The 24,075-nt window shown below is 39.4% G+C and overlaps 1 protein-coding gene and 1 pseudogene across 2 annotated transcripts in view; one reads left to right on the top strand and one right to left on the bottom strand.

Moving 5' to 3' along the window:
• Nucleotides 1–193: 193 nt before the first annotated feature.
• On the bottom strand, nt 194–22,996 carry LOC146506917 (arrestin domain-containing protein 3-like; annotated as a pseudogene). Its single transcript, XR_014877297.1, has 7 exons — nt 22,921–22,996; nt 7,959–8,032; nt 6,118–6,396; nt 5,973–6,039; nt 4,691–4,845; nt 3,719–3,820; nt 194–3,608 (listed from the first exon to the last, which is right to left on the bottom strand). The product of XR_014877297.1 is annotated as an arrestin domain-containing protein 3-like (transcript).
• The window catches only part of LOC146506914 (single-stranded DNA-binding protein 2), a 79,033-nt gene continuing 77,660 nt past the window's right edge, over nt 22,703–24,075 (top strand). Inside the window, exon 1 of the mRNA XM_085181410.1 lies at nt 22,703–23,123. Coding sequence (XP_085037536.1) covers nt 23,068–23,123 — 56 coding nt within the window. The 5' untranslated portion in view covers nt 22,703–23,067. The remainder of the gene's footprint in view (nt 23,124–24,075) is intronic.

The following is a 24,075-nucleotide window of genomic DNA, read 5'->3' as shown; positions in this document are numbered from 1 at the left end:
TGTTTTGAATTCCCACGATTTAAATTGAGTGGCTTCATGATTGTTTTTGTTTACTGTTGTTGTTCTAGTCACAATAAATGGAAATGTTACACAAAGAAAATGAGTGAAATCAGACAGAATAAAATAAAAAGAAGTTAAACCTTTTCTGTTGAGTCAACTTTGCCTTAAATATTATGTTGATTTGCAGGTACAATAAACTTTCTAAGCATATATTTGAAATGCAGTTGCTCGTTCGAATCAAATCCATCCAGACTTTATCCCGACTCTTAAGCCACTTTTGGTAGTTTTCCCATCCATCTTTGTTTAACATCAACCATGAGCTGGACCTATTATGCTCATTCCAAGCTCCTTATTCTAACTTTGCACTGGAGTTCCTTTGCTTAATTCAAAGTTAAAAAATAATCTTTATAAGCAGTAAAATCTATTATTTCTACTGTGTAGACAACCCTCCCTTTAAGCAGGCTTTCTTCTGATTGGATGTCTCCTGAGATGACCACATTATGAGTATCCCTTCTTGCCAGCATCACAAAGACCCAAGAGGCAAAATGTTACAGTGATTACTTGTAGATACACTGACCTAATTATTGGCCCAAATATTACCATCAACATACACCACATCATCTTTAAGAGAAAGAAATACATCACACACACACACACACATATGTTCTACTAATTGTTTTTATTTTTATAAACAGTTGAAATGCAAATGATGACAATATAACATGCAGCATACCAGTATATTTTGTGAATATGTACATATATGTACATATAAATGTATAAATTTGATAATTTGTCCAAAACTGGACTAAGACACTGTTACACAAGTCTCCTTTTTCTTCAGTCACTATGATGAAAAACTTCGCCACAGACTATTCACATCATGTAGATGGAAAGAAAGATTTCCAATTCTAAGACTTTCCAGTTTTAACATCCTTTACCTGGCTATTCTCCTCCAGTCTTGCAGTTTATACTGGCTCTCTCCATTAAAATTTAGTGTTAGAAACTCCATAGTATGATTTATTAAACTTCTGACAGCCATCACATATTTTCTCAGAGATGGAAAGGTCAAGGATTTTATTAAACTTACACCAACACTTATTGACCTTCACCCGAATGCAGTGATATACGCTGTGACTCATGACGTCGCGTCTAGCCAATGCGCACCATGGCAGCTTTGCAGTACAGCACACCTTATACAAATACATTCACAATAACATGTGAAAATTGGTAACAGACGGCTGTAGGGATGATTTTTTTTAAAAAAAAGTGGAATTTGAGATTATAAAGCATAAACCTGATGTACATCAAACATAGCACTCAAAACACATAACACATGTAATAAACTGTACAAGAAGCATCAGTAAACACACATACAGACACATAAAAGCATGCAAATATACACAGTCTTCTGACACAGGTGTGGGAATATATTTGAAGTTCTGTAAGAGCGAGTTTTGAAACCACCCGCACCAGATTTGGATCTTATTCTGAGTGTTGTTACAAGACCTCTGCCTGATGACCTTAGAGGCCTTAGTGGGATTTAATAAATGAGTAAGTCATCGCCGTACTAGGAACACAAGCATAAAGGTGCTTTATTGACTATTGAAAGGATTTTGAGTGTATTACTTCAATCTACTATCAACATGAAAATGTAAAGTTAAGGTAACACATAATTAGTATAACCAGTCATATATGGCAAAATATTTTATTTATTTATGCTTACTAAAAATGGTGATCGACTGTATCATCTTCGTTAACCAATTCATCAAACAAGTATCATCAGCACACGATAAAATCTAGGCAGAGCTGATTTTTCCATCTGTGATCAGACAGCAGTAGCTGCTTTGTGCTTCAATGATACACCAGATATCCCAGTTTACAGGGATATCTGATGTATCGTTTACAATACACCAGATATCAGTAACCTGTGAAGCAGACTAAAAGAAACTGTAAACTGTTTACAATTTGTCTCTAGCACAAACAGTATCTAAGTCATTTAAAGTAAAAAGGTAAACAGGTAAAGAAAAATGGTTAAGATAAAATGAAAGATGCATCAAGGTCATCAGAGGAAATTAACATGTACAACTGCATGTCATCAACATATGAATGGCATATGAACAGTAACACGTGTAGGAAGAGCAGTGGGGATATGCTCCATGTGGATCCCCAAAAACACCTTGTGTTGCTGCATAAAGGAAAAATGAAAGGCTGGTGAAAACATCATGCTCGCTGTAAGTCAATGCTGAGGTAAAAGTAGATTTTTCTCATGGTATATGTGCTATATGTTACGAAATAAAATACATTCACTTTTCTTTAAAAAAAAATCTGTTCAAAAAATATTGTCTATAAAGTTAAGATTAAAATTTGGTTTGTAATTAATTCCAGAGTTTATTTACAGTTAGACTGAGAAAAAACAACTAACAGGTTTGTAGGGATGGAATCAAACCATTATGTTGCTATTCTAACTATTTAACTAGCTTCCTCTTGTGTCTTGTTGTGAGCTTTACTTTGTGTTTAAATGTCTTAATTATCTCCTCATTGCCATCCTCAATTCCTAACCAAGGCCCTGTATGTATATACAGTCTCATCATTGTTGAGTCATCTGTGTTCTCCTTTGATTTCTGGTTTTTAAATATCTTCATGGTCTTACTAGATTTATGTTTTATGAATTTTTGGGCTTTGTTATTTTGTTTATTGAACTTTGTACCCATTCAAATAAATGGCTCACCCTTTTCTATGAAGCTCTACCATCTGTGTCTGAAACTATGGGTCCTTATTGCTCTCTAATCGACACACAGCATACTGTGACAACACTGAAGAGTAAATGTTTAAATGCCTCAATGAATTCTGTCAGATTAACCCCTGAGTACTGTGAACACAGATTTTCTTTTCATGACAATTCTTCTTTCCCGAGTTATTGTTATTGCCTTATTCGTCAGGACTGTGGTGCACAGATGATGTTTTGCATTTTCACCAAAAGGGAGACATTTTAATACAATATTAAATCGACATTAAGCTGTGAACATTTAAAACTCACAAGTGGAACCATTCTGCATCATGTAGTATTACCTTGTAATAGTAGAAACAAATTTTACTTGCAATCATACTGGGGGATAAGTTTGCACGGGGGTATCACACAGGATGATTGGAAACAGCACAACGACCTCATCCAATGCTCCTACGTGGAGTTTAACCTGCAGGAAACAAGAAACAGAAGCTCATTCGATTTTAATGAATAAAAAAAGAAATGGATCCAAACAGGCTTTTGCACCTGTCTGAACAGCTGAGGTAAACTGGATTATCAATACATCCATGACTTCTCAACCCATCACAGGTACTAACCTCAATAATGTAATCAACAACCAGAATGCTGCACTCTGAGATGGTTAAAGATGCAGACGAGGGAATAGCGGGCATGATCTCAGTGCGTACATAAGAAACCTGAGCACCCACAGGTTCTCCTGTCACCAACGCGAAATTTTTGATAGCCATCTTCCTGTTGCGCTTACTGTGGGTGTAGAAAGTCTGTTTCTGTTGCAGCTTCACCTTCGGAGTAGCTGTTTTAGATGAAGGGTTATTAAATTAACAAAATATTTTCACTGTTTCGCCTAGTGGAAGAAAAGACAAAGTGGCAAGTTATTTCAATCAAATTCTTCAAACTTAACTATTATTATTGATTATACAGATAAAACAATTATCTGATGGATGGAAACCATACCAGGGGTGAAAGCTTTCTTCGCTACACTGACTGTCAGAGTGACGGGACTGGAGTTACACCACAAGCTACACGGTGTCACGCTGTTTGAACCTGAGAGTGGCGCTTGCAGAAAAACAACACACTGATAGTGCCACAGATAAAAAATAAATAAATATACCAATACTACATCGTTTTGCTTTTGGGATTACGAGAAATCAACACCTATTTATTACTCTTATGCAGAAAAAGTTGCACAAAATGAGCATCAGCGGACCAAATCAATCAAACAATGGCTTTAGAATAATATGAAGAAATGGAGCAATCCCATCATTCTCTGTTTCACTGCATATTTGCAGTAGCAGCTCAGGTTCCTTTGGCATTGCATGGTGGAACCGTATAAAACTCCAAACATATCCAACATTTGCTATAGTTACAGTAACTAAAAAATAAATAAATCTTAAATTCATCACTTTTGGTCCCATAGTTACTCGGAGCCTCGGTGGGATTCATTTATTAGAAGTGAGAGCTTGTGTACAGTCTGGTTTGTGTCCATTTATTTGAAAAATACGTCTGAGAACATGAACAACTGAAGCACAATACAAGGTTAAATATAATAGTGGTCATTCAGTCTGTGTTGGTTACGACTGGAACATAATCAGATTTTAAAGATGTAAATTGTCTCTAAATGCAGTTAGACAACTCTGAATCATTCTTGTACAATAATTGCTCCCATAGGGTTTAATGAAAATACAACAAAGCAAACCTGGGGTTGCAGAGCATTTTCAAAGTCAACATATTGAGTTGTGAATGCAGGAAAAACATAGGTGTGGCAAGTAATTTCAAATTTTGGTTCACTTAAAAGGATTCCTGGGACAATTAGTCGAACAAGGTGTACTTAGGGAGTCCTGTGAGAAATATCAGTTTGATTACAGAGAAACTGCAGACACTGCAACAAAAACAAGGACTCCTCAGCTGATTCATCTGAAAATGCACCACTTACATTCAACCCTGGCTGGTTGGTGTCAATGTGGTTTACAAAGTTAAGCTCTGTCACAAAGTCCTTGGACATATGCCACGGTCTATTAATGCCCACTGTCAAGGTATATGCTATTTTTCCGTGAACCCCATGAAAGGACGATGGGAAGTTTCTGGGATGCAAAATAATAGAAAAGATAGAAAAAAAGTGATTCAGGCACATACAGATTCAACAGTCTTACAATAAACAATAAAAGCAAGCATTATGTTAATGAATCAAAAGGTTGAACTACAACACAAGTTGTAGGTTTTGGCCCATTCTTATCTTATATCTACCAAAATCCCTTCATTTTTAACAGTGGCTCTTTACTTAAGTCAAATCTACAATTTCTTAGCTTTTTGCTTTTGTCACACTTGCATTTTTCAAATCGGCACACTCGGTAGAGGAATTTTGTCCCAATTTTCTTTGCAGAATTATTTTTATTCAGCCACACTGGATGGTTTTCAAGCATGAACGGCCTGTTTAAGGTCATGCCAAAGCATCTCAATCAAATTTAGGTCAGGACTCCTTCATTTTGTGTGGTTTGTTTTGGTTTGGAGTTCTTTGAATCATTCAGAGAGGAACTGGCTGGTGTGTTTTGGATCATTTTTCTGCTGCATAGGACCAAAGTCACAAACTGATGTCTGGAGATTCTCCTTTAGGATTTCATGGTAAAGAGCAGCATTCACATGTCCCTCATGGCTCTCATACAGGGGTGTCGAACTCCAGGCCCCGAGGGCCGGTGTCCTGGAGGTTTTTGATATCACTCTGGGTCAACACACCTGAATTAAGCGATTAGTTCATTACCAGGCCTCTGGAGAACTTTAAGACATGTTGAGGAGGTAATTTAGTAATTTAAATCAGCTGTGATGGATCAAGGACACATCTAAAACATGCAGGACACCGGCCCTCGAGGCCTGGAGTTTTTAAATCTTTTAGCCTGCTTCACTTTGTCAGACAGGTTCTGCTTTAGTGATTTCTTGATTCAACACATCTGGGAGTAATCAGGTCTGGGTGCTTTTTGTGAACTTAAACTCAGCTTTCCAAAATAACATGGCTATTCACCGTTCATTCATGATTTAACAAGTAGAAATGCATTTAGCATTTTTAAAGGTTATCATTGTCTATTAAAATTTGTTTGATGAAAAAACAAACTAAATAAGAAATCAGGAAGGGGGTAAAGACTTTTGTCAGCATGCCTCCCTGAGTAAAACGCTTCACACGTTAGTGGGTGTTTCACAGTTAAATGGTCATACACACCCTAGTGGGAGCTGACATGTGAACGGATACACATGCGTCCCGAGTTGAAGTTTTGTCCCACGAGTAGCTATAAGAAAAGGACAAAGGCAGTGACTGTTTGTTTGCCATGTATCACTGCGTCCAAACAGCACCAGTAACAGCATACCCCTGTCTTCTTGCAAAATAACTCCTTTTAAGTCGAAGAAGTCCAGCCTTGCAGAGTAACGTTTCCTCGTTTCCCTCCACCTCCTCTGGCGGTCCAGTGCACATTCGCGTTTCCCTTCAGCCTCATTGTTATTGAAGTGATCTTTGTTTCTTTTGTCAAATCAAAAGAGATGTGTCCTATGATTTGGTCGCCACTGGAAAAAGCATTTCGTCCATCGTGCCTGATAAAATTGATTTTGAAATTTCGGATCGTCTGCTCGAACCTCGCAGAAAAACAAAACTAAAGACAAAACGTTTAATACGTGTGATAAATGCAATCGGACAGAAAGTGAGAACGGCCGAATTGAATAACTTTTTTCTAATCAACAAGAATAAAACTGCGTAGGCATACGCGTTACACCGGGGAGATCGCCCTGACATTGGGCGGAGTCACGGGTCAAGTATTCGGTGACCTCCGTGGATCCGTGGAAATTTAAAAAAAAAGCATTTTAAAGTTGTCGCTTTTACATTTGAGATATTCACAACCACCTTTTTTGTTGTTGTTGTTGTTGTTGTTTTTACATGAAAGTAACTAATCTACTTTTAGTAAATATGAGTTGAGCCTGATGTTTTGATAAATATTCATATTTATGAAGCTGTAACATCCCTGATGTGTTGCTGCAATATATTAACTTATGTGTGATTAACTTTGTTCTTATGGAAATATCACTGAATGTAATTTACGATTATTTAATTTAATATTATTCAATTACTTAATTTATTTTATTTGATCTTTCCTTACATTACATAGTTTATTTCTTATGTAGATTATTTAAAAAAAATAATTAGATTGGTTTATATTGATAGCATTCTTCTGACAAACTGGAGACTGTAAGAAACAGTTATATTATACAGTACAACCAATTTATTAGAGCACCACCCAATGCTTATGCTCCACAGCTGCCCTAAATTAACAGTACTGGTAATATCCAAAATAACTACACCAGTATTCTCCAGCTGTTTAATCAAAATTATATATTTTTAATCTATTTTTATTTTTATTATTATTATTATTGTATTACAATTATTGTTTTGTTTTGTTGTTTAAGTTAACATTTTTACAAAATGTTAACTTACTATAAACTTACTTACTTACTATAAAAAAATAGTAAGTAAATAACAATATAAAGTTTTTGTAAAATATTTATGTTTTCCTGTGTTTCTGACAGAAGGCTTTGTGAATTTTTTAAGCACTGTATATAATATAAAATCATGTGTCTACACAGGTATTATTGGGTTACACAACCAAATCCCTTTTTTTTCCCTTTTGCTTTTCTTCCTCTTCCATGCTTCAAAATAATGTTTTGGCCTCGAGGTACTGCTTTTCTCATCTGTCTAATTAACTGTGTTTTTCTAATCTAAATGTGATCTCTTATTATAAGAAGAGACAGACTGTATCCACAATGAAACATTTAGAAAAAACTATCATCATCAAGGTTGTTAAGAGACTTACACTTTCATATTTCAAAGCAAGTATATTTCTTAATGATAAACATTAATCAAAATTTGAAGTGCAAGTTTGACACTGAAGAATGTTTATATATATATATATATATATATATATATATATATATATATATATATATATATATATATATATCACTTATGAATAATTAACTTCAAATTGTTTGGAAGTGTTTTTACAACACTTCCCAGATTGATGTGCAGTAACAATGTAATGTCTTTCCTGCTTGGCATTGTGTTAACACAGACCCACAAACTGCTAAAACCCCTGCTTTAGATATGCTCACACTTGCTGATGATCAGTTGGCATTTGATTAGCAGCACCTGTCTGCTACTTACCCTTTTAATTCCTATTAAAGCAGTAAGGGTGTACTTAGCTTTTTGCACACTGCCTCTGAATTTTGGCTCAGTTTCTGTTAAATAAATAATAACATGGTGTGATATGTCATGTTTTGTACTTCGCTTTTTTAATGTCTTGTTACGAGAACTGAAAGAGAGTAGGCTTTCCTTGACATGACTGTAGTTGAACTAGCCTGACCTTTTAACAATGTGTAATTGTTACACCACTAGATGGCACTCCATACTTTATTGAGGCACTCTATCATATATTGTGAAGCCATGCATTAATATACAAAAACATACTGACAACATCACTCGCCATTGCAAAACCCAAATGTCATGTTTCCATTATGTGGAAATCAATTATTTCAGAACTACTCACTGAATAAGCTGTAGTGGCATTTTACTGTGTTATGCTTTAATAAGAAGTGTTTTAACTCCCCTTTGATGGGTTTATAGTACACAATACAGCTATAAAATGAAGATAATGAACCATTAAAACTGACAGCTCACGACATTTAAAAACTCCTGGCACAAGTTAACCTGGACACATATCTTTTCAGACCTGCTCGCTTGCCACTTTTGAGAAGGGAATAGACCAGTCAGCAGCCTCTTTAATTTCAGTGGAGAGTATAGTGAGCCATCGAGTTTAGAGAAGTTACTAAGAACATCTCTCATTAAACTGACCTTCCAGTCTGGTGCCAATATTATAAAGGCCTGAACATTTGTTTTATGGTTTATGTTATATGTTTTAGGTGTGCGCGTGTGTGTGTGTGCGGGCCTTTATAAATGTAAATGTTTGACAAGACTGTTTGCAATATTTAGATCATAATCTCAAGTCAGCGCTTCAGCTGCATTTTAAAACAGGACGAGCTGAAAAGCAGAGGTCGGTTTAATCAACAAACTTTAATGATGTCTGTTATTCAACCACTCAAAGACTCCAGGCTTATAAACAATGGAAAGAATTTATTGTTGCAATAGCGCTGGAGACGCCACTTGTGGAAAGCTCAAGATCCCAGCTGTTGCAGAAGAACTTTGGTTTTGTTAACAATTACAATCCCTTTAACACTAGCACCAAGTCTAGCTAGTGGATAAGATAACACATAAAGCACAGGAACCATTTCTCCTCTGCTTTTGTTTACCTTTGTTGGACAAAATAAAAGATAAAATCTCACGGAGCCATTTTAAACTGTAGTTAAAAGTAGTTATTTTACTGTTTACAGTTAATTATTATTTCAAGGTTGCAACTTGTTTACAACATTAGATTTGGCCTTTTTTCTATTTTTCACTCATTTTCAGTCCCGTCCTTGTACCTGATCATTTCTGGAAAGATGGTTTTTGTCTATTAAGATACTTAAACACTAAACAGTGAACCATTCAGACCTAACTTGAGGGCTGAACCACACAAAACAGATAAATTAGCAAGACACTGGTTTTAAATCGCGTCGTTACGCAGGTTGTTAGCTAATCCTGATGGTCATTATACGTTGCTGACAGACAAACTGAAATGTTTGGGAGAATATAATTATTTTACCTGTTTTATCTTCAAAGCAGATTTTTGAGTCAAAAAGACATGAATGACAGTGTGAATGATCTGAAGTCCTGCAATGAGTCTTCTCAGAGTTGATGCAGTGTAGTAAAAGTTACCTGGTTGTTGTGAATCTGGAAATTTAAAGTGAATGAGTGTTTGGCACATTTTGCTATTAAGCTAGAGAGTTGTAGCAACATGATCTGCTGATTCAGATCTTGTTGCGTGTGTGTGTGTGTGTGTGTGCGCGTGTGTGTGTGCGTGTGTGTGTGTGTGTGTGTGTACTGCTTGAGTGCACTAGCACACACGACCATTCATAATAGGCTTAGCAGTTTCTGATAAGGGCACCTATCAGGTTTAGTTGAGCTCATGGTGACTTGACTTTTCCTGCCAACTCAGTAAATCAACCACACGTAATATGATGGCTGCGCACACATCTGCCTATCCATATCTTTATCTCTGAGATATCACATCACAGTGTTAGTTAAACCACACAGCAGCTGGTATTCTGATCTCGTCAGCTGGTTCGTGCAACATGTTTCCATCATTATCAAAGTTTCTGTATTGCAGACTGTTTTTTGTTTTTTTTTTACATGAGCTCGAATTGTGGATTTGCTTGTGATTCTTTTTTTTTCTTGTTACATTTCACCACTTTAATGTCTTCACAATCTTGATTTCTGAAATGATTTCTGTTTTGGCTACATGTAACCCCGTTGTTTGTTGTTCAAGAGGAGAGCAGACATTTCAGTAATTCAGACCTAAATCCAAAGTGAAGTAAAAGAACCCAGAGGATAAGCCGCGTTATTGATCTGTAGTTTCTACACACCGCCTCTCTCCTCTAGTTAATCCACAGGGTCAGCTCTAATGACATTGAGGAGCTCCTCTGGCAGTCAGCACTGCTGCCATTTGCAATTTAGATAGAGGGAAAGGAGACGAGGAGGAGGAGGTGTATGAGGGTGAAAACGAGGAGAGAACCTGAAAGACGGGAGAGAAAAGGAAAAGATGAGGCAGAGAACTGCGGTAAGCTGAAAGAGAAAGACAGGGGGGATGCATGCACTGCAGGAAAAAATTTGGGGAAGGCAAAGACAGAAAATACATCAGGTGGATTTGAATGACAGGAAGTCAGAATGTGGAAAGTGTTGAGGCAGCTTAGTTGTGCACATCATGTCTTACAAATGTATGACAAATGACACCAAATCCAAATACATACTATGAAAATAAACAGTTCAAAATTGGGGGAAATATGCTTATCCGCAGTCTTCCTGATGGTTATGTGGAAATTTTGTCTCCAGCTTAGTTAGATCAGGATAAAGACAAAAAAATTAATAGGAACTGAAAACACAGCTTTCAGTACCAAACTGTAAAAATATGAATTGTTCGTTTGAAAAGCAGGAGCCCTGTGCACACATAAGAATCTCCTCATCTAACTTCAGCATGTTTCTAAAATCTCATAACTATTCCTAAAACCAGGATGTGGAGGAACCTTAGTGTCTGATGGAAACATTTAACATAGAGCTTCAAAAGAGAACTTTTACATTTCTAATAAGGCTCATGCTGAGAGGAAAGGATTAACTATGTCAGACGTTTTTCTTCAGTTATGTCTTTTCTTTTCTATTTTGCACTGGCTGATAGAATTCCTGCGGCAAAACAGGAAAGCGCAAAGGGAACAGTTGGCAAACCTAATCTTGTGCAGATCCTCTGATAGCTTTCTTCTCCACAAACAATGCTGGTCCAGACTAGAAAGGCTCAAGAAGGGTGCTGAAAGACCCAACAACCAGGCAGAGCCAAGCTCTCTATCAGCCTCTGACAGCTCAACACTCAGACACGTTCATTTAGTGGCAGGAAGATATAGCTAAATCACCTCAGAACAATCGTGCCACTTAATGCTTCATATCCTCTGTTGTTGTTTTTGTTTTCTTTTTGTGTGCTTTTATCATTTCATTTCCGTGCTTCATTTAAAATGTTTTTTCTAAAGCACGGGCTACTATTTTTCCTCTTAAACAAACTAATTATTTTCTTTCTGTTGTTTGTTTGTGAGAGACTTTTTTAAAGACTTTTTCTTGCTCTCTGGGACGTTTACCACAAGATGAAGTAACTGTACGAAAAAAAATACTATTTTAAAAGAACATCACAGATTGCGGTCTGTGTTTCTTTGTGCTCGGACTTTAAAAGCTATTGCCACCATGATGTCATTACCACAGACCCAGTGCTACAGCTAGTGAGTCAGAAACTGCAGGGTTCTGTAATGTAGACTACAAATCAGTCAGTCAGAGTGTGTCTGTCTCACTGCCTGTGGTTAACACACAAACAACCCACACACAATTGTCAGCCCACATGCTATATTCATGTCTAAAGTTAATGTCTAAAGTACTGCTCCATCTCAGAGTATAAGAGTTACCTCAGTAAAATAAAAGAGGTGCTTTGTTCCATCGTCAGGCTAAATCCTCCCTCAGCAATTACCGTTCACCTTCCTAAGACCTCGGCGAGGAACAGAGCAACACTCTTTCTTTTAAAGCAGGCATTGGAGCATGAAGACAGTGGTGCTCTACAGTCAAAGCCAGATCGCCATTCTTCTTCATCATCTGCCTGTGTCTGGAGCTTTAAATAAAATCTGATTCTGTTAGTTTCCACAGCAGGACCGTTTGTCATTGTTTCACACATAGAAAAAGGCATTTCTAGTGAGAGAATGGCAGGGGATCACTAAAGTCACTGGTACTACTACTGTGGGAAGCAATATCTTGTACATTTTCATGGCAATCCCCATATTTTTAAACTATGTACACACAAAAGATACACACTAACAAGCCTACTTCTAAAATTCTGCACACGTCTGCTTGTATAAATCAAATATTTGCCTTGAAAAGTATGGAAAATCTTTTAGCCAACAGTGGTAATGCTTAAAAATCCACTCGGTCTCCCCTCAAAACTCTTATTTTATAAATCAGGGAAGAAAGAGATGTCATCACTCGAATCTCTTTTGCCTTGACTCTTCATTAAGCTTTTCCCATTTCCCATTTAAGGGTAATGCAGCTTTGATCACATTATCAGGCACTAAAATGCCATAAAAGACAAGTTGGAATGAAAAAATGACCCTTTCCAGCACACTGTAGTGCTCTCACTGCTGCTGCAGTTGTTTACATCGGGGCCGGTGGGAGGCTTCCAGACGCAAAGGTTCTGACAGTCTATCAGTGGAAGAGGGTTGTTAATATGGCCACACAACCTCTGTCCTGACCTTGATGCAGGACCATCCATCATCTAAGCTTAGAGGAGACTTAAGGTTGAGAGGTGTATCCACCAAGGTTAGAGTTTTCAATCCTATGTAGTATAAAACCTCTGTTCTGATTTCATATTAAAGCCCCTACGTGTGGGATTTGCAAGGGGTAGTTCAGAAAAATACTGTGGCAGTGATAAATACAGATGGATAAGTACTGCTGATAATAAAAGTTAATATTTTACTGTTAATTGGTATTATGGGATTGAGTTCAAAGTTGCCTGAACTCTTAGATGTGAGGGCCTAGATGAGACAGACAGCTATCTTACATTTACTTTCGGCAACTAGCAACTGGTTGCCTATTTAAAAATCCCTTAGCAGTGGAGCTACATTAAGCTTAAATTTCAAAACTTACATTTAACTACTGATTTTATCTACTGTTCTGATTTTATCTGTTTTGATTTTATATACTGTTTTGCTTGTTTGTTTGTTTGTTTGTTTGTTTGTTAATTAGTTAGTTAGTTTGTTTGCTTGTTTTAATCAATTTTAAATCATGCTTTTTATTTGTTTTTGTTTCTAATGTCTCTGTAAAGCACTTTGAATCACCTTGTTGTTGAATTGTGCTATACAAATAAACTTGCCTTGCCTTGCCTTACATTAGCATTCATTTCACATTGTTTTAAAAGCACAATACTTTCTCCTTTTGTTTTTTTGGTCCCTATCAACACTCGAGGAAATATCTGCAGCCGACTTTGTCTGTCTCCCGGTGCTGCTCTGTAGTGTACAGAAGGCTTTTAGAAGTTGTTTAATGAGAGCGTTTGCCTGCTGTGGCTGGAAGCAACACTCATGAGAGAAAAGAGAGTGAACCAGAGTCAGAAAACCAAAGAGCTTAAAGATGTGGAAAATCTCCACAGAGCTGAGGAGAAGTGCAGAGTTAGTTCCAATATCCCATTTCAGAAATTTGCCAAGTTTGGGATTAAAAAAACGAATAGCTTGTCTTATTTTAGCCCTAAAACAACAATTTTTTAAAATTATTATTATTGTTATTCTTCTCATTATAAAGGTTATCATTATTATTAGTAGTAATAGGACTTATAGTGATAATTATTCACTTGGATTATAAGTAAGAAGTGTTGAAACCTACACTACCCTCTTCCTTTTATCTTTTTGCATGTTTGTCACACAAGTTTCAGATCATCAAACAAATTTTATAATAGACATGGACAACTTGTGTAAATACAAAATACAGCTTTAAATGACAATGAAGGGGAAAAAGTTATCCAAACATACAGTGGGGCAAAAAAGTATTTAGTCAGCCACCGATTGTGCAAGTTCCCCCACTTAAAATGATGACAGAGGTCAGTAATTTGCACCAGAGGTACACTTCAACTGTGAGAGACAGAATGTGAAAAAAAAAATCCATGAATTCACATGGTAGGATTTGTAAAGAATTTATTCGTAAATCAGGGTGGAAAATAAGTATTTGGTCAATAACAAAAATACAACTCAATACTTTGTAACATAACCTTTGTTGGCAATAACAGAGGTCAAACGTTTCCTATAGGTCTTTACCAGGTTTGCACACACAGTAGCTGGTATTTTGGCCCATTCCTCCATGCAGATCTTCTCAAGAGCAGTGATGTTTTGGGACTGTCGCCGAGCAACACGGACTTTCAACTCCCGCCACAGATTTTCTATGGGGTTGAGGTCTGGAGACTGGCTAGGCCACTCCAGGACTTTCAAATGCTTCTTACGGAGCCACTCCTTTGTTGCCCGGGCGGTGTGTTTTGGATCATTGTCATGTTGGAAGACCCAGCCTCGTTTCATCTTCAAAGTTCTCACTGATGGAAGGAGGTTTTGGCTCAAAATCTCACGATACTTGGCCCCATTCATTCTATCCTTAACACGGATCAGTCGTCCTGTCCCCTTGGCAGAAAAACAGCCCCATAGCATCATGTTTCCACCCCCATGCTTCACAGTAGGTATGGTGTTCTTCGGATGCAACTCAGTATTCTTCTTCCTCCAAACACGACGAGTTGAGTTTATACCAAAAAGTTCTACTTTGGTTTCATCTGACCACATGACATTCTCCCAATCCTCTGCTGTATCATCCATGTGCTCTCTGGCAAACTTCAGACAGGCCTGGACATGCACTGGCTTCAGCAGCGGAACACGTCTGGCACTGCGGGATTTGATTCCCTGCCGTTGTAGTGTGTTACTGATGGTGACCTTTGTTACTTTGGTCCCAGCTCTCTGCAGGTCATTCACCAGGTCCCCCGTTGTGGTTCTGGATCTTTGCTCACCGTTCTCATGATCATTTTGACCCCACGGGATGAGATCTTGCATGGAGCCCCAGATCGAGGGAGATTATCAGTGGTCTTGTATGTCTTCCATTTTCTGATGATTGCTCCCACAGTCTACAATTCTTTTCCTGGTGTCCTTCGAAAGCTCTTTGGTCTTGGCCATGGCGGAGTTTGGAGTCTGACTGGTTGAGGCTGTGGACAGGTGTCTTTTATACAGATGATGAGGTCAAAAGAGGTGCCATTCATACAGGTAACGAGTGGGGACAGAAAAGCTTCTTACAGAAGACGTTACAGGTCTGTGAGAGCCAGGGATTTTCCTTGTTTGAGGTGACCAAATACTTATTTTCCACCCTGATTTACGAATAAATTCTTTACAAATCCTACCATGTGAATTCATGGATTTTTTTTTTCACATTCTGTCTCTCACAGTTGAAGTGTACCTCTGGTGCAAATTACTGACCTCTGTCATCATTTTAAGTGGGGGAACTTGCACAATCGGTGGCTGACTAAATACTTTTCTGCCCCACTGTACCTGGCCCTAAAAACTAACTGGTTGTGTCACCCTATTAAAAGAAGAGACTTTAACATCTCTGGAGAAAGTTTGCCCCACATTTCTTTAATTCAGTCATATTGGGGGGCTTTTAAGCATGAATGCCCTGCCTAAGGTCATACCAAAGCATTGATTAGGTGACAGCTAAACCTTCATTTTGTTTTTGTTTTTTTGAGACATTTAGAGGTGGACTGTCCTGCTGCATAGGCCAGATGTTCCTTGAGGTTTAGGCAATGAACTGATGGTCGGACACTCTCAGTCGGGGTTTCTGGTAGAGAGCAGAATTCATGGTTCCATCAATTACAGCAAGACTTCCTGAAGCAGCAAAGCAGCCCCAGACCATCACACTACCACCATCATTTTGTTGGTATAATGTTCTTTTTATGAAATGCTGTGTTCATTTTCCACCAGATGAGTCAAACCTTCCAAAAGGTTCAACTTTTGTTGCATCAATTTAAAGAATATTTTCCAACAAGTCCTGGGGATCATCAAGATGTTTTTCACAAATGTGAGACTAGGCTCTGGGTCCTTTTAGGTCCTGGTTTTCTTCTTAGAACTCTCCCATTGATGCCATTTTTGGAGTCATTTTGGTCAGCTGGTCACTCCTGGGCAGGTTCACCATTGTTCCAAATTTTCTCCTTTTGCAGATAATGGCTCACACCATGGTTCATTGGCGTTCCGGGCCTGTAACCCTCTCCAGACTGATAGATGTCAATGATTTTGTTTCTCATCTCTTCTTGAGTTTCTTTAGCTCATTGCATGAGGTCTTGCTTCTTGAGATCCTTTAGCCTACTTCACTTTGGTTTGGCTTTGTTTTAGTGGCTTTAGTTAGGATGCCAGGAAAAGGACATCAGTGCCATGAAATTGTGTGTGTACCACCTGAAGAATGCCTATAGTCCTGTCTGTTCTTTTATTTAAGCGCCTTGTGCTCTCAGTGTTGAAGATCTGAGAATGTGCTTTTGGCTGGCAGCATGCAAGCTGTGTCTTTGTTGCACACTCATACACATTTATGTTCACACACACACACTCATCCAATCCCCACACTCCCATTTTGTTTTTTGGGTCGCACTCATCTGCAGCCTTATTACCCAGAGTCCTCTGCGGCAGCCCGATCGGGGCTCTGCTGCTGGAGTGTTCTGTTAGTCACATCAGCACCCAGCACACGCTCAGCCCAGCTCAGATCATCAGGAATTTCACCGATGGAAAACCTGCTCAGAATTCAGAAGAAGCCTGTGCATACATCTAATTGTGATGGAGTTGGCTCACCTTGGCTCAACTGCTCTTTTTTCTCTGCTTAGTCACAGGATGAAATGCTCTGTCATCTCAGCAAATTAACTGAAGAAATTAAACTGAAAAAAAGTCAGTTTTGCATGTCTGAATCCGGATTGTTGCATTGCCTGCTCCCATAGTAAAACACCTATACTATCTTCCAATCACCGTGACTATTTGAGTCTTCAGTAGACTCATTTACCAATCATTATAGTGGCTATTTCTAATTTAAGATACAGTACAGTGGCCATCACGGTGTGCAAGTCACTCATTATAATAAAGTGATATCATCTGCACAATGTTTGAACATCTGTTGAGTGGAAATGCCCAAGGCCCTTTTTTTTTTTAGTAATAAGCCATTTAACAGCTGCTTAATTGGTGTATGAATCAGCAACTCAGATCTGCATTTACTCTGGCTCTACCATTATTTTTACATTTTTATGCCTCTGAGAAACTTAAATGCTGAATGAGAACAACATGTCAACAGTTATGTTTCAACGTTGCAAAATTCTTGGGAACAAATTAGAAACGAATGTGACCGCATGAGCGCCACATGATGCTACAGATGATGCTTTCGCTGAACTTTAAACACCACTGTATACACTGCATCTCTCTTTTGGGGGGTGGTGGGGTTGTTTGATGCCGCCATTAAATGTTTGCCGGGCTGTCCAAACTCCTTTAAAAAAAAACAAAAAAACAAAAACAGGCCAGCACTTGAGCTAGCGAGGAATCTTATTTCAAGTTAAATACATATCGGTTGGTTGATTCCCTGCAAAGAACTGACAGGCTATTTTACAACCAGGCATTAATTTGTTGAGTCAACCAGCATCAGAACAGAAGAGTTGGCACAGCGGGGCCTGTATTTTCACGACTGCTTGAAGTCGGTGAGACGTAGAATGATACTAGACATGCTTATTAGGATGTTTTCAACTCTTGCTTCCCTGTTGCATCAGCTGCAGGAAGCAAACACGTTTTCTTTTTTTTCCTTGAATGCCAAGTTTATTTCACAGCCCAGTCTGGATGATTTTGGGGCTTCCTTTTAGATAAACTGTGTAACCAGTTTGTAAGTTCCCTCGCTTTACAGTGCTAATCAAATTACACCCACAGGCAAATTGTTTATACGGGCAATATCAGAAGTATCACTGTGCTTATGAATGCAACTTTTATGGGTTTTTTACACAGTAATAGAGAGAGTTTTGTAACGCCCCCCCCCCCCCAACACACACACACACACACACACACACACACACCCATCCCAGATGGGTTAGCCTCTTCATCAGCAGAGAGAAAGGGGGGTGGAAACAGCAAATGCTGTTTAAAGGAGACAGTTTCAAGATGCCCATGGACCTGAGGGGTTTTATTTCTGTTATGTCACCTTATTCATATGTGCATCTACATGCAAACATCTGTACATGTGTGTGCATTTAGTGCATTAGCATGTTACTCATTTGTATTATGTGTTTCCATGTTTCCCAGTGTCCTAGTTTCTTTTTTCTTTTTGCAAGAGAAAGCATTTTTAGCAGGTGAACAGGTGATTCTGACTGCATGCACCTGAAAGAACACTGGCACTGTCTTGATTTAGCTCAGTCTATCCTCCGCTGTCCGCTTTAGTATAGTAAACAACTGTTGGAACAGCGTTACATCTCTAATTCTGACACCAGCATTTAGTTGAGACCCCCCCCCCCCCAAAAAAAAAAAAAAAAAAAAAAAAGAAAGAAAAACAGTGTGACAAGGTATACTATTGTTCATGCTAAATTATTTACTGAGACACAAGCTTCTGTAAACTTCAGTACCAATTAATCTGAAGAACCTCTTTTGTGTGAGAGCTTAATCGTTTGCTAATTAGCGTCCTTGCTAACAGACACTCTCAGTGGAAATATACGATTACATAGCCCATCGACAGGCTCAGTAAACAAAGGCTGTTTGCCAAAATACCAAGGCAGTTGGTGTAAAGCCGGGCAGGGGAAAATATATCACTTGCGTGTGTGTGTGTTGCCTACTGTGTGTTAATACTATTTATGTGACACACAAGAGGCAAACAAAGTGTGCCTCAGAGTATCGAGAGAGAAAAAGAAATGGGCGGATTTTGGATTTACCCCGTAGATTACGGTGATTTTGACTGTATTTTCTATTTTAGTAAGTGAATATGCTCGTTTGCTTATAAATGACTTGAAGATGCAAAACTAATAAAGAGTGCCTATTAGGTGGAATAAGAAACATCATTTAAGGAGGAGTAGAGAGGAAGAAAACAGATGATAAAAACAGGAGAGAGGTTTTTTTATAGTGAGTCACAATCTTTATGGCGTAGAGACCTTTTAGAAAAATGTGGGCGCCAAACTTCTCTGGTGGTTTTGTTTAAAATAACTGTTCAAGGCCAAAAGAAGCTCACAGTTTTCACATAAAAAGCAAACATCAGTGAGAAGTCTCAACAACTAAATACTAATTTGTCCAATAAAATCTTTCTTCTCTCCCATCCCAGCAGTCCTTTCACAAGTAACTTTTCTTATGGCCTTTTGTAAGAAGATGCAACCAATTTGGAAACTACTGGACCTCACTGCCTAACTGTGTGTAAATACCCTAAATGGTTAAAAATAGGGGGTCACACCTTTTAATCTTTTAATTCACATGTTTTTAGTCTGGGTGCCACAGGTGTATAAAATCCAGCACCTAGCCATGCAGCCTGCCTTTACAAACATCTTTGAAAATATATGGGTTGCTCTAAAAGGCTCATTAAATTCAAGCAGTGCGGTACTGTAGTAGGATGTCACTGTAGCAGTAAGTTAGTTCATTGAATTTCTTCATATCCAGATGTTCCTCAATCAGCTGTAAGTAGTTCCGTTTCAAAGTAGAAGCATTTATGAACTAGAAACTACAAAAACTCAGTTACAAGGTGTCAGACCAAATAAAGTTGCAAAGCAGGGATCACTGAGTGGTGAGGCACATAGTGTGCTCTGCTCACTGAGTAACCGTAGAGCTCCAAACCTCCTCTGGCATTAACATCAGCAAAAACACTGTGCGCTGGGAGCTTCGTGGTATGTTTCCATGACCAGACAGCTCCTGTACGTGTAATGTGTAGGTGAACCAGGACTATTGTACATAGTGTCATAAAAGCTCAAGCTTTAACTGATTAGTAATTTCTTTTTTAATATTGTGAAAAAAAAGAAGTAAAAATTCTGTTGTATTTTGGTTATATTCCAGTGGAACAGAAAGGTTGGTGAGCAAATGTAATAGTTAAATGTAAATTTCTATTAAATGTGAGTTTATGTATAGACAACAACAGATATGTGATTTTCAGCCATTTTTCACAATTAATTATTGTATGAATTGCATTAACTGTTAGTCAGTTTTGGAAGCTGGGAATCGAAATACGAGAACTGCTGCTGGATTCTCAAAGCATTGAACCTCTATCGCACCAAACCCCTACAGCCCAACCAGGTCTCGTGGGTTAAGGTTTGGCCACTGACTGGGTAGAACCCAGGTAACCCTGTACCAGACAGGGTACACTGGACCCATGATTTTTTTTCTCAACATAGGGGTTTTCTGAATCACTACCAGATTGACCCAGACAACATAGTTCCTGGGATTACTAGAGCTTGGTCATTCCCGAGGGATGACTGAGCTCCTCACTCTGCTCCTTCTCATCAAAAGGGGCCAGTTGAGGTGGTTCAGGTATTTGACTAGGATGCCTCCTGGATGCCTCCAAAGGCAAATTCTACTAGGAGGAGGCCTTGAGAAAGACTTTCTCTATATATCTGGCTATATTGGCTAGCTTAGGAATGATGTGGTGTTCTACCAGATGAGCTGGAGAAGGTAGCTGGGGTGAGGAAAGTATGGGCTTCTCTGCTCATACTGCTGCCCCCTCAACCAATGGATGGATGGGTGGGTGGATGGATGGTCAATTAGTGTATCTTACTGGATAAAACAGAAAAAGTTTAACTTTGAGGACATAGTTTGCATTTGAAAAAGGCGATAAATCTCACTGTATCGCAAAATGCAATCAAAATAGTATGGTATTGCGATAATGTCATATTGTGGGGTAATTCCCACCTTTTACTTTTTATCCTATCACGTCTTTATAGGAATGAGCTGAATTTGAGCTGACTTGCTGATCAGTCTGCAGCCTATTGTACAATGAAGGGTATCATAACGTGCCCCACCTTAGGCTTTCTGAAAGATTCAGGAATCTGGCATAGTTAGAAAAGAGACAATGTACCAGACAAACCTGATAAAGGAGAACTGGCACTTTGTGCTCAGTGCAGTCAGTCTCTACCTACATACCTACCTGCTTCTCACACAGAAACATGACAACAAATGTGTTAACCTTTGTTAACCTTTCCATTATCTGTTTTACTCTCTCTCTCTCTCTTTCCTGCTTCCTCTATATTTTCCTTGTTCTTTCTCTACTCCTTCCTGCTCCTCCATCCTCTGGAACACATGGTTATCGCCTGTGAGTGGTTGTCATGGTGATCGACCCCGAGGGACTCATCCCAAAACCAAAAGTTCTGCTTGTCTGAAATAGAACCGCCTCTCTCCAGGGGGAGCGGGGTTTATTTGGCACATGGAGGGGGGAAGTGGGGAAACAGGGAGAGAGAGAGAGAGATAGAGAGAGAGAAAGAGAGAGAAAGAGAGAGAGAGAGAGAAAGAGAGAGAAAGAGAGAGAGAGAGAGAAAGAGAGAGAAAGAGAGAGAGTGAGATTTCAGTTAAGAGATGAGAGCGTGAGGACAAGAGGGTGAGATAGAGAGAACCGGAGAGAGTGAGGCAGCATGCATCCATTCCAACTGGGTCACATCACGGGAGCATTGCGTAAGCATAAACACTGCTGCCCCTGTGCTACGCCCCCAGTGCGCACACACATACACACACGCATGCACACACACACACGCATGCACAGTCTGTGTTTTTCCAGAGCTTACTACTGTCTGGGAATCAGCCTTCTATAGTGCCTTTTATACCGAGATGTAGCCTGTCTTTTTTTTCTCCAGAGTGCTTTGACTCAGTGGATTTGTGATAAGTATATTGTGACAGTGGACTGAACCTTCTACTCTGTTAGCTTCCAAGCCGGTCATAGCAGCATGACATAGCACTTCTTCCCTGCTGCATTTTCCAGCCACACTCATACATACAGTGTTTCTATCACTGATTCTCACTCAGCTACTATCATGCACTGTATATACTACATGCTACATCCATCCATCCATCCTTTTTTCTTAACTGTTTAACCATCTTAAAGTTACAAGGGCGCTGTAGCTTATCCAAGCTGTCACAGAGCAAGAGGACATACCTGATGTGAAGTAAATGCACTGAGAATGATATGTAAGCATGAAAGTGTGCTTTTTGAGACACTGGATAGTAAATGTATCCAAACTTGTGTTTCCTTGGGTTCCACTTTTGATCAAACTCACATACATTATGTAGCAGGAATTCCTACAGGTGGTCCTACAAAGTTTAATGCTCATCACCTTCGCTGTCTTTCAGCAGATGTGACATTAGTGTTTCAGCGGATTTCCCGAACATTTCCTCTTGGTGTTGCAGCTGCACTGTAGCAGCACTACGTATGATGTATGTACAGGAAGGCTTATAAGGCAACCACATCTTCTAAAAGAATGTGTTGTTTTCTCTCTCTCTGTAGAGCCCGACTGTTCCCGACGTGCTCCGCTTCCCACATGTTTGGATGTCTTCACACCTATGTAAATAAACACCAATGGAAAAGCAGTTATTTGCTGGAGCTGTTTGTGCAGTGAGCTGCGTGTGCGTCGGTAGAGGGTGTGATTGTCTATAAAAGGAGCATCCAAAGCCAGTTGTTTAAAAATCCTAGTTGGACTGTTTCAAATCCCCCCCTCCTCTTCTCAGTTTGCACTAAGCAAGAGGATATGTGTGTGTGTGTGAGTGTTTGTGTGTGTTGAGACTACATGGCAGGAGAGCCTTTCCAATCAGGGGAATGGGAAGGGGATAGATGCTGACAGACAGACAGACTTCAGACAGGGAGGGAGACAGAAGGATAGACGGTAGAGCACAGAAAGAAAAAGAAAGCTATATGAAGAGAAAGAGGAGGTGGGTGGAGTTACTCTGAAAGGGGGCGTGGGCACACAGCTGTCACTCACTGGCGGTAGCCATGGAGAACGGGCGGTCCTGAACAGCAGGACATCCAATGGGAGACGACGCTGCTTGTGTCACCATGGTGACGGGGCTGTGCCCAGGGAGGTTGTGATGGGTTGACAGGTGCGTGACAATCGGAGCTCTCTGCAAGCATGTACGCCAAAGGCAAGAGTAGCAACGTGCCGTCCGACAGCCAAGCCAGAGAAAAGTAAGTTTTATTTATGGGGGAGGAAACCGCGGCTGTGAGGGAAGTTCACGAGCGGCCGGGGGCAGTCACACACAGAGCTGCGAGAGGGGAGGGCGCAAGGCGATACACTCAGCGGCGTGGGGCTCTCAGCTCAGCGCTGTGCACGGCTCAGAAAGTTGACTGCTTTGGGTTTTCTTTGAGAAAAGACAGGCATTTTATCTGCCGGTTGTAAATGTTGTTAAGCGGGAAAGGTTCAGTTTTACCAAGCTTGTTTCACCTTCCCAGTTTTTAATTCCAATGCGCTTTTAAAAAAATAAAAATAAATTACGAATCCAGCAAACACCTTCCTTCCTTCTGTAAATGTTTTGGCGTCTGGAGCATGTTGATTGTTTGATTTCATTCTCATTTTGTTCATTCTTTTTTCTTCAGTCATTATTAGTTTTGGCTGGTGTATGCTTTTCACACACGCGGTAAGGATCGAACAGTTTACAGAGAAACTAGATGTTCAAGGTCTGGTGTCGGCGGCAGCAGCTGGAAAGTCCGCGCATTTGACCGCTCGAAAGCTGCTGTGTTTGGAGCGTGTTGCTTTGCACAGAGGCTGCCTTGCTTCAGATGCCGTGTTCCGCGGGTCCGGTCCTGCTACAAGCTGCCCCAGATGGGGCTTGTGAAAACGGACAGTCACGCTGTCGTCGCGCTTGGGGAGACGGAGACGGTCGATCCGGTTATTTTAAAGTAGTTGGCCACGTACTGTGGGTGTCCAGCAAATTTGTGTTGACATATCAGCTGTTTTTTTTTTTTAAATATATATATATATATATAATAGAAATGCTTGTCATGGCTGTACTGCCTGTGTGTCTTGTCCACTGACACGGGAGTGGAGGGCTTTTTTTTCTACCCTCCTGATTAAACAACAGTTGTTTTTTTTCTTTAACATTCTACAGTAAGGTCAGTTGCAGTGGCTCCATGTGTTTTA

Source organism: Neolamprologus multifasciatus, chromosome 12 (genome assembly GCF_963576455.1).
Source record: "Neolamprologus multifasciatus chromosome 12, fNeoMul1.2, whole genome shotgun sequence".
Lineage (NCBI taxonomy): Eukaryota > Metazoa > Chordata > Actinopteri > Cichliformes > Cichlidae > Neolamprologus > Neolamprologus multifasciatus.
Note: the sequence above shows the minus strand (reverse complement) of the source record. Positions and strands in the feature narration are given on the sequence as shown.